The sequence below is a fragment of the Hypanus sabinus genome, chromosome 17 (assembly GCF_030144855.1).
Source record: "Hypanus sabinus isolate sHypSab1 chromosome 17, sHypSab1.hap1, whole genome shotgun sequence".
Taxonomy (NCBI): domain Eukaryota; kingdom Metazoa; phylum Chordata; class Chondrichthyes; order Myliobatiformes; family Dasyatidae; genus Hypanus; species Hypanus sabinus.
Window position 1 is genome coordinate 6,722,922 of NC_082722.1, and position 16,322 is coordinate 6,739,243.

Genomic DNA, 16,322 nt, shown 5'->3' on the forward strand with positions numbered 1-16,322 from the left:
TTAATATTAAGCAATCCGAATTCCGATTTCATGTCTCGTATTGAAGAAAATATTCCTGCTAGTGTAACAGATTCCCCTGTTTTCTTGGTTTGTTCCGTTTGCTCCATTTCAGGAAAAGTCTTACTGCTTCTCAGTTCAATACCAGAACGGCTTTTCTCTGCCATTGTAATTAAGTAGTAAATCCTTCAGTAAAAATAATAAGTCCTTCAGTAGAAGTAGTAAATCATCAAAACTAAAAGGGATCTGTCAGTGGGATATAAAATATATTAAAAGAGAGAGTGCCGCTAGGAATGCGACCTACTCCAAGGTGGAGAATCGAATTTTATTAATCTGACGTTTAACCAAAGCAGGTTTCAATTGACTAGCCAATAGTTTACCAGATTTATCACCATGTATATAAAACTGACTCCTAGACTTAATTAATTGATTTTCAATCAAGGATGTTAAAAGTAATCTATGCTCCACTTGAAGTTCAACCTTTTTTTTTATATAAAGCTCCTGACTAGGAGCAATAGAGTATATCTTGTTGATTGCTTTAATCTTATTAACCAACATACAAATCTCCTTATTAATTCCTTTTTTCAATCCAGCAGAGTATGAGATAATCTGTCCATGGATGTATGCTTTAAAAGTATCCTATAAAACCCCACTGGAAATTTCTTCTGTTGAGTTTGTTGAAAAGAAGAAGTCAATCTGTTCCTTAGTGAAATTCACAAAGTCCGAGTCTTGTAGTAATACAGAATTAAATTGCCATTGTCCAAAACTGGAAGGTGTATCCATTAACTTAATAGAGTGTTTCAGGGGCGCATGGTCTTAGATGGCAATGGTATTGTAATTGCAGTCAGTAACAGAGGGAATTAAATGAGAGTCAATAAAAAAGCAGTCAATTCTAGTATAACTGTGATAAACATGGGAAAAGAATGAAAACTCTTTTTCCTTTGGATGTAAAAACCTCCAAATTTCAGAAATTCCAAAATCAAGCATAAAGGAATTAATAAAGTAGCTGATTTATTCGGAAGTGCCTGATTAGACTTAGATCTATCCATTGAAGGATTTAAGCAGCAAATAAAATCTCCTCCCATTATCAACAAATATCCATTTAAATTGGGAAGGGATGCGATTAAAAAATTAAATGTTTTAAGTGTTTAAAAAATTCAGGATATTCAATATTCGGAGCATAACCATTATCACTTCTTTATTACAGAGTAGACCAGTGATTAACAAAAATCTACCATTCAGACCTGAAATTGTTTCGTAGTGAACAAATGAAATTGAAGAATATATAAAAATAGAAACTCCTTTCACTTTAGCCTGGGAATTCGAAAGGTACTGTTGATCTTTCCAAAACCTAAAAAAACGCTGATTATCCTTTTTCCTCACGAGTTTCTTGTGCAAAGATAATATGGGCATTCATTCTGTGGAATACCTTGAAAGATTTTTTGTTTCATCGGATGGTTTAAACCGTTTGTATTCCACGAAACAAAATTAATAATCTTATCCATCATAGTAAAAGCAGTAAAGGTACGTAAAGAGTTAGCCAGAATACAAACTCATGAACTCGGAAGAGGAAAAAGGTTCAAAGAGAAACCAGAAGTTATGACATTTCGGACATTTTAGTAGTTTCGAATTAGCCCAGGTGAAAATATCTAATCTAAAAAGAGAGAAATCCCCTCTCCCCACCCAAAAAGACCCGGAAAAAAGCCAAAGATTGACCAAGAGATAAGCTAAAGCTAATTCTACCCCCATCTCTTCTGATGGCAGCCCAAAAGATAAAAGTTTTTTAAAGAAAAGTTACCCATAATCCAAAAAAATGATGAAAATTATCAAAAAGAGCAAAAAAACTACCACGAATTTTTTTAAAGAAGTTTAAATCATAAAACAAAGATACTAATATTTCAGAAAAAAGAGAAAACAAGCACCAGTTCATGTTGTTATTTTCACGCATAAATAATTGAAAATGATGCAGCAAGAAAATAAGGTCTTATGGGAGGAAGAAAGCAGAATGACATCTTAAAATATAAAAAAAGAACAAATGTATCTCCATTCAAAAAAAAAGAAATCAAACACCAAAACATCTACTAAATAGTTTCAAAAAATAAGAAAAAAGCAGAATCCCAAAAGGGAACAGAAAAGTTAATCTAGAAATACTAAAAATACTACAGTACAAACCAAAAAAGAGAACCCCTCATTCTAACTGACCCGATCAGTAAGTTGGTAAATAGCTTAAAAATTTAAGTAAAAACCAAAAAAAAATGGAACCTAAATTAGGCCGTAACAGAGGAAATTTGCTGGTCGAAAAATTTTTGAGCTTCGTTTAATGACTTAAAGAGACAATGGGAATTATCAGAGAGGGCGATTCTCAATCTAGCAGGGAACAGCAGGGCTGGTTTGAGACCCATTCAGAAAAATTCTGACACCAGAGGCTTATACGCCATTCGTTCCTTCAAAACCTCAGGGCTGAAATCTTCAACAAAGCAGAATTTGAAACCTTTAAATTCGAACATGCCTTTCCGCCGAGTAAACCGAATCAGACATTCCTTGATATGGACATAATGGAGACGAATAGTTATTGGTCGTGATTGATTAGATTTTGGACGTAATGAGCAATGAACACGGTCAATTAATGGAGGGTCGTCCAGGACTTCTGTGCCAAACACAACGAATAAAAATTGAGAAAAGAATTTGATAGGATCACCCTCCTCAACATCTTCAGGAAGCCCGATTATCCGTAGATTCTGTCTTCGAGATCGATTTTCAAGGTCAATAACTTTAAATTTATAACGATCCAGCTGTTGAGACATCGAAGCTAAATTTTGTTCCAGAGTTGCAATCTTTCAGTCTCTTTGCCGAGCACCTTTGTCAAGTTCTGAAATTGTTGCTTGCTGCAGTTCAGATTCATGTTTAAGCGATCTAAAATTATCCTCGACTGTCTTTAAAACTCCTTCGAACATGGCAAATTTTTGAGTAAGTTTATCTATAAGTTTCCACATTGTTTCAAAAGTTAACGGAGGCTACTTAAGAGTGTTTAGAATCGCCGTCTGTTTTTCCCATTAGGACCTGAATGTTTCCCGTTTTTTGCTTCTCATGATCTGGTATTCATTTCCAGCGAATTAAAGTCAGTCCAAAAATATGTCTATAACATAAGCCTTTTAGTGTAACTATTAAAGAGAGTAAATAAGGGTGGCTACAGGTAATAAAAGTAAAGAGCGAAGCCAAATTGAATTTCACTCCATGAGCGCCACCAGGAGAACCTCACCTTTTATTATTCTGAGACCATTCCAGGATCTAATTGCAAAGTTGCCATTTGTTCTGGACCCAATCAAAAGTGGAACTAATTTCACTCTACCACTCAATCCATAGACAATACCCAGTCCATGCCACCATTTCAGCCATCTACCTTCTGGACGGTAGCTTCATTCACTGAGCTGTCAGGAAAACAATTTTCACGAAGTGGCGACATACTCAAGGATTTTTTTGCTCATACCCGACTGAACACGGACTTGAGAACCACCTTCTCCAGTTCAACTGCAATCAAGCTGGTCATCAGACTGGTGAGGTGATCGTAGATCACTTGCGACAATCCAACCTGCAGAACATAGAAGTATGGATAGGACTGATTTCTCTCTTCCAACCAAACAACATCCTACCTTACTATTAAAGAAAAAGGCCATTGATCAATTGGATCAACATCAACTCATGGGGAAACAATTCTATCAATCCCACTTCCCTCTTGCCTGACAAATACATATGCCAATCAACATGTTTGGGCTATTGTTTCTACTGCACAATGGAAGAAAGGAGAAATGTCCAGAATGAGTGGGTGGGTCTTTGATTATCCTGACTTCTTTGTGGAGGCAGCGTGAAGTACAGACACTGCCCATGGAGGGAGCCTAGTTTCTGTCCTTCATTTCATTCCGCTGGACTGTAGACCAGTTATCAACTAAAACTTGTTCAGTCTAGATCTGGAGCCTTAGTGTAGCCATGTAAAAAGAAACAAAGCACATAAACAAGTGAATGAGGGCAGAAATTCAGAGCTTTGCATCTTACAGTACTAAATGCTGAAGGAGAAAAGGAAGATTAGAGCAAGGCAGAGTCATAAGCTCTTTAATATCTATGGGACAAAACATGAGAATACCAATGACATTCCCCACTACTGCTGTACAGTAAGTCCATCAGTTTGGGAAGCTGCATTTTTCATGCTGTGAACATTAAGAAAATGTTGCACACTTACCTTGAATTCTGCCATTAATTGCTCCAGGTTGAGAATGAATTGTTGGACCCAAGGATCATTGGCTTCATAATCATTAAACTCCTCCTGGAACAAAATAAAGTAAGCAGGTGTAAAGACTGTATCTTGGAATATCCCAAACCAGCAACCGACTCTTCTTGATATGATTTTTCAGGACTAACCATGAGGGACTAATGCTCACTTGCCTGGTTGCCCATCATCACTTTTGCAGAACACTCTGGATCCATTTCACATAATCCAGAAAAGCACAGATTGTTATCAGAGCATTCTGGGATGTTATGCATGTGAAAGAAACATCGGCAATTGAGGCATTAAGTCCATTACGTGAGATTTTATTTGCTGCAGCAGTAGCTGCTAATGTTATTTACGTAACATTTGGAAACGGACATCGTTAACGTCCCTGACGGTGGTGGCGAGCCATGTTCTTGAACTGCTGCTGTCCAGATTCAGAGAGAAAATGACATGGAAACAAACACTTTTGGACAAACAACACCACGTAAACCATCAGTCACCGAATGAATACGACTCGTTTGATTCCTCATCAATTTCACCCTCCTCCCCCCCCACTGCCAGAATTCTGGCATTCACCTACACACTCCAGGGAATGTATAGTGAATCAGAGTCTGAATCAGGCTTATTATCACTGACATGTCATATAATAGTTAGTTTTGTGGTGGTAGTACAGTGCAATACATTTAAAAATTACTGTAATTTACAAGGAATATAAAAACGTAGCATTCATGCGTTCACGATCCATTTGGAAATCGGATCGCCAATTAACCTATCAACCCGGACATCAAAGGAAATGTGGGAAGCAAACCCAGTGGTCACAAAGAGAACATGTGAACTCCACATAAACAGCCCCCAAGGCCAGGACTGAATGTGGGTCTCTGGCATTGCAAGGCCGTGGCCCTACTAGAAGCATCACTGTGCCCAGCTTGGTGAGAGTTTTCACACAGTGCTGTTCAATAGAGAGTTCCTTAATTTGTGGCTCTTGTGGGTGGAGCTTAGGAGGATGATGGTGCCAAACAGCGATTCCTTTGCTTGCATCTTCCGAAACAGCTTTATTTCTACCTTTGATATTTTTTTTTCTCCTTTCAAGGTTCTTTTAAAGACCGTGACCTGGAGTTACTCGCTGACTTCGGTTCTTTGCGGAAATCAGACCCGCCCTCAGGGCTTCAGAACTGGCCATTTTTTGATATGCCAAGAACGTGGCCTGGAAAACTAGCATGCCTTCAGGGTGTCAGATTTTCATGGTTCTGGAAACAGGCTGATTTGAGGCTGGTGATGCCGCCTGATATGTCGCAGAGTACACGGAAGATCAAATGCAGCGAGCTGGCTACTGGCTGTGTGCCCAGGGACCTGAATTCTTTGGGCACAGACGTCAGAAAAAGTGGCGCAACAGACTTTTAACACCATAAATCAGTGAGTCGTTTTGTTATGTCTCCCCTCTCACTGTGAAATTGGGACTCCTTTTTCCTTTATCAGGGAGCAAGAGAGCCTGTGGTATGTCGAATTACTGGGTGGAAGAGTAGTCTTTGTGGTACTGCAAGTCTGTCTTCATTATTGCTCTGCTGCACACTTGAGTGCTTGGTGGGGGTGCCGATACTTTTTGCTGGTGGCGGGGGGGGGGTACTTTGGGGTTCTAACATTTATCCCTCATTCATTCTTTGAGGCAATCCTCTGTTTTCATGGATTTTTGTGAAGAAAAATAATTTAAGGGTGTGTATTGTATGCATTTCTCTGACATTAAATGTACCTATTGAAACCCTAATTTAGATCCCACTGCAATAAAAGCAGTATAATTCCACATTAGGACAGGAAGATTTTAATATTTTGTCTTAGCTTCAATAGCAATGATTATATGAGCATCCAGAAATGATAAGAGGGATGTCCTATGAATTATACATGGTAAGTGAATTGGTTTTACATTTGATCAAAAAGTATTCATTGATAAGGAGTGGAGGATGGTCTCCAATGGTTAGAGACAAGAACACCAGCAGTGAGGGATTAATAGACTGCTAGACGTGGAGCAGTAAAATATCGTGTTTCTAGATGGCAAGATGACATTTCTACACACCAGGAGAAATGACAGAGAGATTTTGCATTTAATGATGTTGTAGAGATTTATAGAACAAACTAGTCAACTAGCAGCTCCAAACTAAATGATTTGACCTTAATTCTGAGACTGCATGTATTTACACTACAGGGGGGCTCAGGCAAATCCCTTTGCTCGGAGTTAACTACAATGAAGAGTACATCAGGTTAATGCTTGGATTAATTGCTCTTACCTCCTCAATGTTATGGGAGATGGAGAGGAACCCAGTTATCCAAGGCTTTAGCTGTGGTTTGATAGCTGTGGTATTGAGCTCTGCTAAGCCTTCCTGAAAGACAAAATCCAAACCGTTGACGCATACTGAACATCATAACAGCAAATGGATTCTTGCCAGACATTTCAACTGTGTCACAAACCTCTTCAGGGCAAGATCATGGTTCAATATCCTATAAGACATGGAGCAGAATTAGGCCATTTGGCCCATGGAGTCTGCTCCACCATTTCATCATGGCTGATCCAATTTTCCTCTCAGCTCCAATCTCTTGCCATCTCCTCATAACCTTTCATGCCCTGACCAATCAAAAATCTATCAACCTCTACCTTAAATATACGTAAAGACTTGGCTTCCACAGCCACCTGTGGTAACAAATTCCACAGATTCACCAATCATGCAAAGCCCGATTACATAGAACCATAGAACATCACAGCACAGCAACAAGCCTTTTGGCCCTTCTTGGCTGAGCCGAACCATTTTTCTGCTTAGTCCCACTGACCTGCACCTAGACCATATCCCTCCATACCTCTCTCATACCTGTCCCAAGTTTTTCTTAAATGTTAAAAGTGAGCCTGCATTCACCACTTCAACTGGCAGCTCATTCCACACTCCCACCACTCTCTGTGTGAAGAAGCTCCCCCTAATGTTCCCTTTAAACTTTTCTATTTTCACCCTTAACCCATGTCCTCTGTTTTTTTTCTCCCCTGGCCTCAGTGGAAAAAGCCTGCTTGCATTCACTCCATCTATACCCATCATAATTTTATACACCTCTATCAAATCTCCCCTCATTCTTCTACACTCCAGGGAATAAAGTCCTAACCTATTCAACCTTTCTCTGTAACTCACTTTCTCAAGTCCCAGCAACATCCTTGTAAACCTTCTCTGCTCTCTTTCAACCTTATTAATATCCTTCCTGTAATTAGGTGACCAAAACTGCACACAAAATACTCCAAATTCAGCCTCACCAATGTCTTATACAACCTCACCATAACATTCCAACTCTTATACTCAATACTTTGATTTATAAAGGCCAATGTGCCAAAAGCTCTCTTTACAACCCTATCTACCTGTGACGCCATTTTTAGGGAATTATGTATCTGTATTCCCAGATCCCTCTGTTCTACTGCACTCCTCAGTGTCCTACCATTTACCTTGTATATTGCACCTTGGTTTGTACTTCCAAAGTGCAATACCGCAGACTTGTCTGCATTGAAATTCATCTGCCATTTGTCAGCCCATTTTTCCAGCTGTTGCAAATCCCTCTGGAAGCTTTGAAAACCTTCCTCACTGTCCACTACACCTCCAATCTTTGTATTATCAGCAAATTTGCTGATCCAATTTACCACATTATCATCCAGATCATTGACATAGATGACAACAAATAACAATGGACCCAGCACTGATCCCTGTGGCACACCACTAGTCACAGGCCTCCACTCAGAGTAGCAATCCTCCACTACCACTCTCTGACTTCTCCCATTGATCCAATATCTAATCCAGTTTACTATCTCACCACGTACACCTAGTAAATGAATCTTCCTAACTAAGGTCCATGTGGGACCTTGTCAAAGGCCTTACTGAAGTCCACGTAGACAACATCCACTTTCCTGGTAACCTCCTGGAAAAACTCTAATAGATTGGTTGAACATAACCTACCATGCACAAAGCCTTGTTGACTCTTCCTAATAAGTCCTTGTCTATCTAAATACTTGTAGATCCTATCTCTTAGTACTTCTTCTAATAATTTATGTACTAATGACTTCAAACTTACTGGCCTATAATTTCCCGGATTACTTTTAGAGCCTTTTTCAAACAATGGAACAACATGAGCTATCCTTCAATCCTCTGGCACCTCACCCCTGGATACATTTTAAATATATCTGTCAGGGCCCCTGCAATTTCAACACTAGTCTCCTTCAAGGTCCGAGGGAATACTCTGTCAGGTCCTGGGGATTTATCTACTCTAATTTGCCTCAAGACAGCAAGCACCTCTTCCTCTTTAATCTGTATAGGTTGCATGACATCACTACTGGTTTGCCTTATTTCCATTGATTCCATGCCAGTTTCCTTAGTAAATACAGAAGCAAAAAACCCATTTAAGATCTCCCCCATTTCTTTTGGTTCCATACATAGCCAACCACTCTGATCTTTAAGAAGACCAATTTTATCCCTTACTATCTTTTTGCTCTTAATATACCTGTAGAAGCTCTTAGGATTAAAGAAACCTCATGTCTTCTTTTAGCCCTCCTGATTTCTTTCTTAAGTATTTTCTTGCTCTTTTTATACTCCTCAAGCACCTTATTTCCTCCTTGTTGCCTATACCTGTCATACATCTGTCTCTCTCTCTCTTCTTTGTCAGATTTCCAATATCCCTCAAAAACCAAGGTTCCTTATTTTTATTCACCTTGCCTTTAATCCTGACAGGAACATACAAACTGTGCACTCTCAAAATTTCTCCTTTGAAGGCCTCCCACTTACCAATCACATCCTTGCCAGAGAACAACCTGTCCCAATCCACACTTTTTAGATCCTTTCTCATTTCTTCAAATTTGGCCTTTTTCCAGTTTAGTGCCTCAACCCGAGGACCAGATCTATGACCAAGTTGAAACTAATGGCGCTATGATCACTAGACCCGAAGAGTTCCCCTACACACACTTCCGTCACTTGTCCTAACTCATTTCCTAACAGGAGATTTAATATTGCATCCTCTCTAGTAGGTACCTCTATATATTGATTTAGAAAACTTTCCTGGGCACATTTTACAAACTCTAACCTGTCTAGACCTTTAACAGTATGGCAGTCCCAATCAATATGTGGAAAATTAAAATCCCCTACTATCACAACTTTATGTTTCCTGCAGTTGTCTGCTATCTCTCTGCAGATTTGCTCCTCCAATTCTCGCTGACTATTGGGTGGTCTATAATACAACCCCATTAATGTGGTCATACCTTTCCTGTTTCTCAGCTCCACCCATAAGGCCTCAGTAGACAAGCCCTCTATTCTGTCCTGCCTGAGCACTGCTGTAACGTTTTCCCTGACTAGCAATGCCACCCCCCACCCTTCATCCCTCTGCCTCTATCATGTCTGAAACAACGGAACCCTGGAGCTGCCCTGCCCCTCCTGTAGCCAAGTTTCACTAATGGCTATAATGTCATAATTCCATCTGTCAATCCAGGCTCTCAGCTCACCTGCCTTCCCCACAATACTCCTCACATTGAAATATACACACCTCAGTTTATTACCACCACACACAACCCTTCTATTTGTGACTTTGCATGAACTTTTAACATTTATTTTCACTCCGGCTCCACTAACTGCTCTGGCACTCTGGTTCCCATCCCCCTGCAAATCTAGTTTAAACCCTCCCCAACAGCACTAGCAAACCTCCCTGCAAGGATATTGGACCCCTGTAGTTCAGGTGAACCCGTCTCTCTTGTACAGGTCCCACCTGCCCCAGAAGAGGTCCCGATGATCCTGAAATCTGAAACCCTGCCCCCTACACCAGTTCCTCAGCCACATGTTCATCCTCCAGAGCATCCTACACTTACCCTCACTGGCACGTGGCACAGGTAGCAATCCTGAGATTACTACCCTCAAGGTCCTGTTTTTTAACTTCCTACCAAGCTCTCTATATTCATTCTTCAAGACCTCCTCACTCTTTCTTCCTATGTTATTGATACCCATGCGTACCATGACATCTGGCTGCTCACCCATTTCAGAATGCCATGCACGCGATCAGAGACATCCCTGACCCTGGCACCCGGGAGGCAACAAACCATCCGAGAGTCTCTGTCACGACCACAGAACCTCCTATCAAGTCCCCTATCACTACCGCTCTCCTCTTCTTCCCCCCTCCCTTCTGCACTGCAAAACCAGACTCAGTGCCAGAGATCCGGCTGCCACAGCTTGTCCCAGGTAAGTCATCCCCCCCGCCAACAGTATCCAAATCGGTATACAGTCAGCCCTCATACGTGAATTCTGCATCCGCAAATTCAACCAACCGCGAATCGCGAAAACCTGGAAGTGCTCTTCCAGCGCTTGCTGTTCGAGTATGTATAGACTTTTTTTTCTTGTCAATATTCACTAAACAATGCAGTATAACAACTATTTTACATAACACTTACATTGTATTAGGTATTATAAGAAATCTAGTTATGATTTAAAGTATACTGGAGGATGTGCGTGGGTTATCGTGGATCGGGATCAAAAAAAAATCGGAAGTTCTCTTACTAAGTAAGTCGGAACAGGTACATCCGGTATTATTTAGCGTCAGTTAGTCAAACATTTGCATTTGTATATAGTATATATTTTAGCTTTCTATGCATATAAAACACTTAAGAACGTATGTTTCAGCGTCAGGCTCAGAAACGGAAGTTCCCGAGTGCAAGCCAGTGACAGACCGCTTTAGAGTGCTATCCATCCGTGGTGGGTTGATGTGGAGGATCAAAACCCAAAACCCCAAAACCCAATAATTAAACCACTGTATTGCTGAGTAATAATTGTAGCTTTCATCAGGGCAGGGCCTTTCTCACTTTATACTTTAAAATTGTTCCGATCATTGACCGACTGCAGCCTAACGCTTTTCCAATGACCGATTGTGTTTCACCTCTTTCCTATTGCTTTATTATTTCCACTTTATTTTCAATCGTTATTGTGATTCTTTTCGTGAACAGAAACACTACAGATTCAGATCTCTGGCACTGGGTCCTAAGGTCCAGTGCATTGAGACAGGCTGAATAAGGATCTTGAGCATCCGCGAATTTTGGTATTCCCGAGGGGTCCCAGAACCAATCCCTCATGGATAAGGAGGGCCGACTGTACTTTTTGTTGAGGGGAATAGCCACGGGAAGCTTAAATCAGCTTTGGCCAAGTGTTAAGGCATGTTTAAAACCCTCTTTACAGCACATAACAAAAGCTAAAACTGGTACTGAAAGAATGCCTCACTGTTAGGGGTGCCATTTATCAAAAGAAATGTTGAAACCCCATCTATCCTGTATTCCTGTGATGATTATGATTACCAGCTCATTATTTCATCATTCTCAAGACTTGCTGAAGGATTGCATTGGAATTCTTCAGAGGTATTCATTGGTTGTTGAACATGTTGGATGTCACAGGTCAACCTGACAATACTATGGCAAAGAATATGCCTATTACATTTCACTTTATTTAGAAAACTGAGAGTCAAAGAGTAATATAGCAAGGAAACAGGCCCTTTGGTTCAATTGGGCCATGCTGACCAAGCTAGTCCCGAATGCTCACATTGGCCCCATATACCTCTAAACCTTTTCTACCCACATGTTTATCTAAATGTCTTTTAGATGTTTATTATTGTACCTGTTTTAATCACTTTCTCTGGCAGATCATTCAACAAACCTACCACCCTCTGTGTGAAGTTGTTGCCCATCAGGTCTCTTTCCCTTCTCACTTAAACCTATGCCTTCTAATTTTTGATTCCTTTTTACCCTGGGGAAAAGACTTTGTGTTCACCTTGTCTATGCCCTAATGATTTAATACATCTCTAAGATCACCCCTGAGTCTCAAATATTCCATGATACAAAGTCCTCAGCCTACTCAACCTCTCCTTATAACTCAGGTCAAATCCTGGCAATATTCTCACAAATGTTTTATACACTCTGTTTAATGACACATTTCCTGTAACAGAAATAACCAAAACTGTCAAGTGCAGCAAAATCACATACAACTACAACACAACATCCCAACTCCACTACTCAGTACCCTAACTGATGAAGACCAGTGTGCCACAACTTCTTCACCACCATCTACCGCGATGCATCTTTCAGTGAACTATGTACCTGTACTCCCTCTGCTCCACAGCATTCACTGTACAAAACCTACCCTAGTTTGACTTACAAATTTATGAGATAAAAAATGTTCTATAATAATTAAAATTGGGTTTTACTTGCTTTTTTCTTCAAGGCAAAAATATTATGAGAGTAACAGAGGCATTTTATAATTTGCCACTGCTGCCAGTACTAGGATAACCTCACATGCTCTATTTGCTACCATCATAACTGTCTAAGGATAGTAGAAATTCAGATTACTTTAATTTTTGAATAGACTGGGCTGTGATTCGTTTCACCCACGTAGGGTGTTGGGCCTGTTGTCTGACAGTTTGCACTTGGCAGAAGACAAATGCAAAGAGTTGATTTTAAACCATCAGCTAACATCCTGAATGACCATGACACGATTCCCAGTTTCTGACCTCATAGGAATTCCTGCAACCCAGTTCAAAGTGTTGGTGATTTGTAGAAATCACTGGCCAGAGCTTTCTCCACAGGAAGCAAGTGACGGAATATAGAACATTACAGCACAGTACAGGCCATCAGCCCACAATGTTGTACTGACATTTTAATCTACCCCAAGATCAATCTGAAGGTTCCCTCCCTCGTAGTCCTCCATTTTCCTTTCATCTGTGTGCCTATCAAAGAAGCTCTTAAATCTCCCTAATGTACCCACACCTCTGGCAGTGCTTTCTATGCATTTAACACACTATGTAAAAAAAAAAGTCTATCTCTGGTAAATCTCCTCTGCACCCACTCTAAAGCTTCCACATTCTTTCTATAATGAAGCATCCAGAACTGAACATAATGTGGTCTACCCAGAATGTTATAGAACTCTTATTGAGCATTACTTTGCAGCTCTTGAATTCAATCCCCTGACTAATGAAGGCCAAAACACCATATGCCTTCTTAACAAACCTATCAACTTGCTTGGCAACTTTGTGAGGAGATCTTTGGATGTGAATCCCCAAGATCCTGCTGCTCCTCCCCGCCACTAAGAATTCTGCCATTAACTTTGCACTCTGCCTTTAAGCTCAACCTTCCAAAGTGGCGCATTTCACATTTTTCAACTCAGCCCGGTTCTGCATCCTGCAAATGTCCCATTGTAACCTACGACAACCTTCTACACTACCCACAACTCCACCAACCTTCATGACATCTGAAAACTTACTAATTTTACTTCCTCATCCAAGTCATTTATAAAAATCACAAAGAAGAGGTCCTAGAACAGATCCCTGTGGAACCCTAACCCAATCATCAGTTTCCATCTAGTACCACCCTCTGCCTTTTGTGGGCAAAATAATTCAGAATCCAAGTTTCCCTAGTTCCCATGCTTTATAAATGAGCCAACCATGGGAAATCTTGTCAAATGGCTTACTAAAATCCATACGTACCTCATTAATTACTCTACCTTTATTAATTTGTTTTGTCCCTACCTCAAGGAATTCAGTCAGGTTCATAAAGCACATACTACTCTTCCCAAAGCCATGCTAACTATCCCTAATCAGACTATGCTTCCCCAAATTATCGTAAATCCTGTCCCCAAGAATCCTCTCCAAAAGTTTCCCCACCACTGATTTAAGACTCACTGGTCTATAATTCCCTATCAACTTTCTTGAACAAAGGAATAATATTTGCTACGCTCTAATCTTCTGGTACTTCTCTAGTTGCCAGTGAAGATCCAAAGATCATTGCCAAAGGTACAGTAATCTCTTCCCTCGCTTCCTGTAGTAGTCTGGAGCATATCCCATCTGGCCCCAGGGTCTTTCTTAACTTCAGCATGTTCCGAACATATAAGCTTGTTTCGTGCTGTCATCATATCTATCAAGGTCCCCCTCACTGGTGATTATTGAAGGAAAGTATTCATTAAGAATCTCCTCCTCCTGCCTTCTCCAAGCTTCTTACCCCTTTGATCCCTGATAAGACCTTCTCGTTATTGTCCTGTTCATCACGTACATGTAGAACACCTTGGGATTTTCCTACTTCCCTTCTCATGTCCCCTTCAAGCTCTCCCAAGTCCCTTCTTCAGCCCCTTCCTGGATACTTTACTCAAGATTCAAGATTGTTTAATATCACTTCCAGTACACAAGTATAAAGGAGAACAAGTAATAGTTACTCCAGATCCAACACAGTCTATAAATAAAACACACAAAGATAAAGAAAACAAAAATTTAAAACATAGTAAATATAAATACATAAAGTAATGCTAAGTACAGGAAAGTCTGTACATAAAATGACTAACAGGAAATTATAAAGTAATGGTGGTGGGGTGGGTTAGTGGGTAGGGGTATTGATCAGCCTAACTGTCTTTGAGCCCACCAGTTCTGGTGTGGATGCTGCCTGGGAGTGGTTTGAGTTCTCCTTAATTTGACAACCATCTCCTTTGTCTTGCTGACACTAAGGAAGGGACTTTTTGCCTGGCACCAGACCTTGAGCTCTACTATTTCCTCTCTATAGGCAGTGATGAACCCCACCATTGTCATGTCATCTCACAAGTAGAACTCTTAAGAGCCCTGTCTGATCTTTGCATCCTAAACCTCTTGACTAGATGTTCCACATCTCTTGTCAACCATAGTTCCTTCACTCTACTATCCTTTCCCTCCTCAATAGGATAAACCTATCCAGAACCACGTGCAAGAGCTCTCTTAACAACATCCACATTTCCATTGTGCATTTCCCCGAGTACACCTGTTCCCGTTCCTGCCTTACAGCTTCCAAATTCCCCACTCCATTAAATACTTTTCCACACCATGTGCTCTTATCTCTATCCAAGGTCATGGTGTTGTGGTTACTGTCTCTCATATGCTCACCCCACCAAGTGATTTGTCACCTGACCAGGTTCATTGCCTAGAACTAGGTCCAGTATGGCCACTCCTCTGGTCGGCCTGTCTACATATTGTCAGAAATCCTTCCTGAAGACAGCTAACAAATTCTGCCCCATCAAAACCTTTTGCATTAAGGAGGTGTTAATCAATATTAGGTAAGTTTAAGAGCCCTGTTATTTTTGCATCTTTCCAAAATTTGCTTTCCAATCTGCTCCTCAATACTTAACAAAAGTGCTACAGCAGAAACAGAACAGGAGCAGATAGTCTGCATGCAACTCACCTGCAGGAGGTCCTTAAATTTGTTGGATACTGCAGCCAGGTCTGATAGGCAGCTGTCAATCTTTGCTTGTGCAAGTTCTGCTCCCAGTCCTTGGCTCAACAGTTTTGTACAGTCACTCTGTGAAGAAACATTCTGAATTCAACTTATTGTAGTTACACTACACCCAGAGATGGTAGAATATTGACAACAGCCCCAGAACTGCCCCTCACATTAAGAGATCTGCACAGGGAAGGAGAAATCTCACAAAAACAGTACTGCACCCATGTTACAGCCCAGCAATTTCAATCCAATGACTTTTATTGAAAACAGCAAGGCCACGATCAGGCCCATCTCTAGCTGGAGGTGTGAAGCAGGGAGATGCATTTAATATCCTAATGGAAACTCAGTTACATTCATCTGACAGGGATAGGTGCAGCTTTGATCTTAGATCAGACAACTTTATTGTACCACACTGGTCTTCACTGATGAGATAGCCCTTGTGAAACACTCTCACAATAATATCTCTAAAAATGTCAAAAATTTGGAATAAAACTAGCCGTGAGATTAATATTAATAAAATGCTTGTTTTTATATATGCTTTTTAAAAAGAAGACATTTTTTATACCATCAAGAAGTAGGTTTTAAATGGTAGTGAATTTAATTGACTGGGCAAAGAAAATGGAAGACAATGGAAATCTGGACAGATGTTGTAACCAACAGGATGCAGTACCTCCTACAACAAAGAGGGGAAAAAAATGGAAACTTTTATTTTTTAATATGGCATGGAGATGGCCCCAGTGAACAATGGAACCAACAACAACCTCCAACAAACAATTGACGAAACTGTTTCTTTCTCTT

At 40.4% G+C, this 16,322-nt stretch overlaps 1 protein-coding gene across 2 annotated transcripts in view; it reads right to left on the minus strand.

The window, feature by feature from the left end:
- Positions 1-16,322, minus strand: part of cog4 (component of oligomeric golgi complex 4) — a 104,188-nt gene that overhangs the window by 11,934 nt on the left and 75,932 nt on the right. For both annotated transcript variants that reach the window (XM_059992504.1, XM_059992505.1), the window contains 4 exons: positions 15,486-15,602; positions 6,541-6,633; positions 4,232-4,315; positions 3,485-3,586 (listed from right to left, as the gene is read on the minus strand). In XM_059992504.1, coding sequence (XP_059848487.1) covers positions 3,485-3,586; positions 4,232-4,315; positions 6,541-6,633; positions 15,486-15,602 — 396 coding nt within the window. The remainder of the gene's footprint in view (positions 1-3,484; positions 3,587-4,231; positions 4,316-6,540; positions 6,634-15,485; positions 15,603-16,322) is intronic.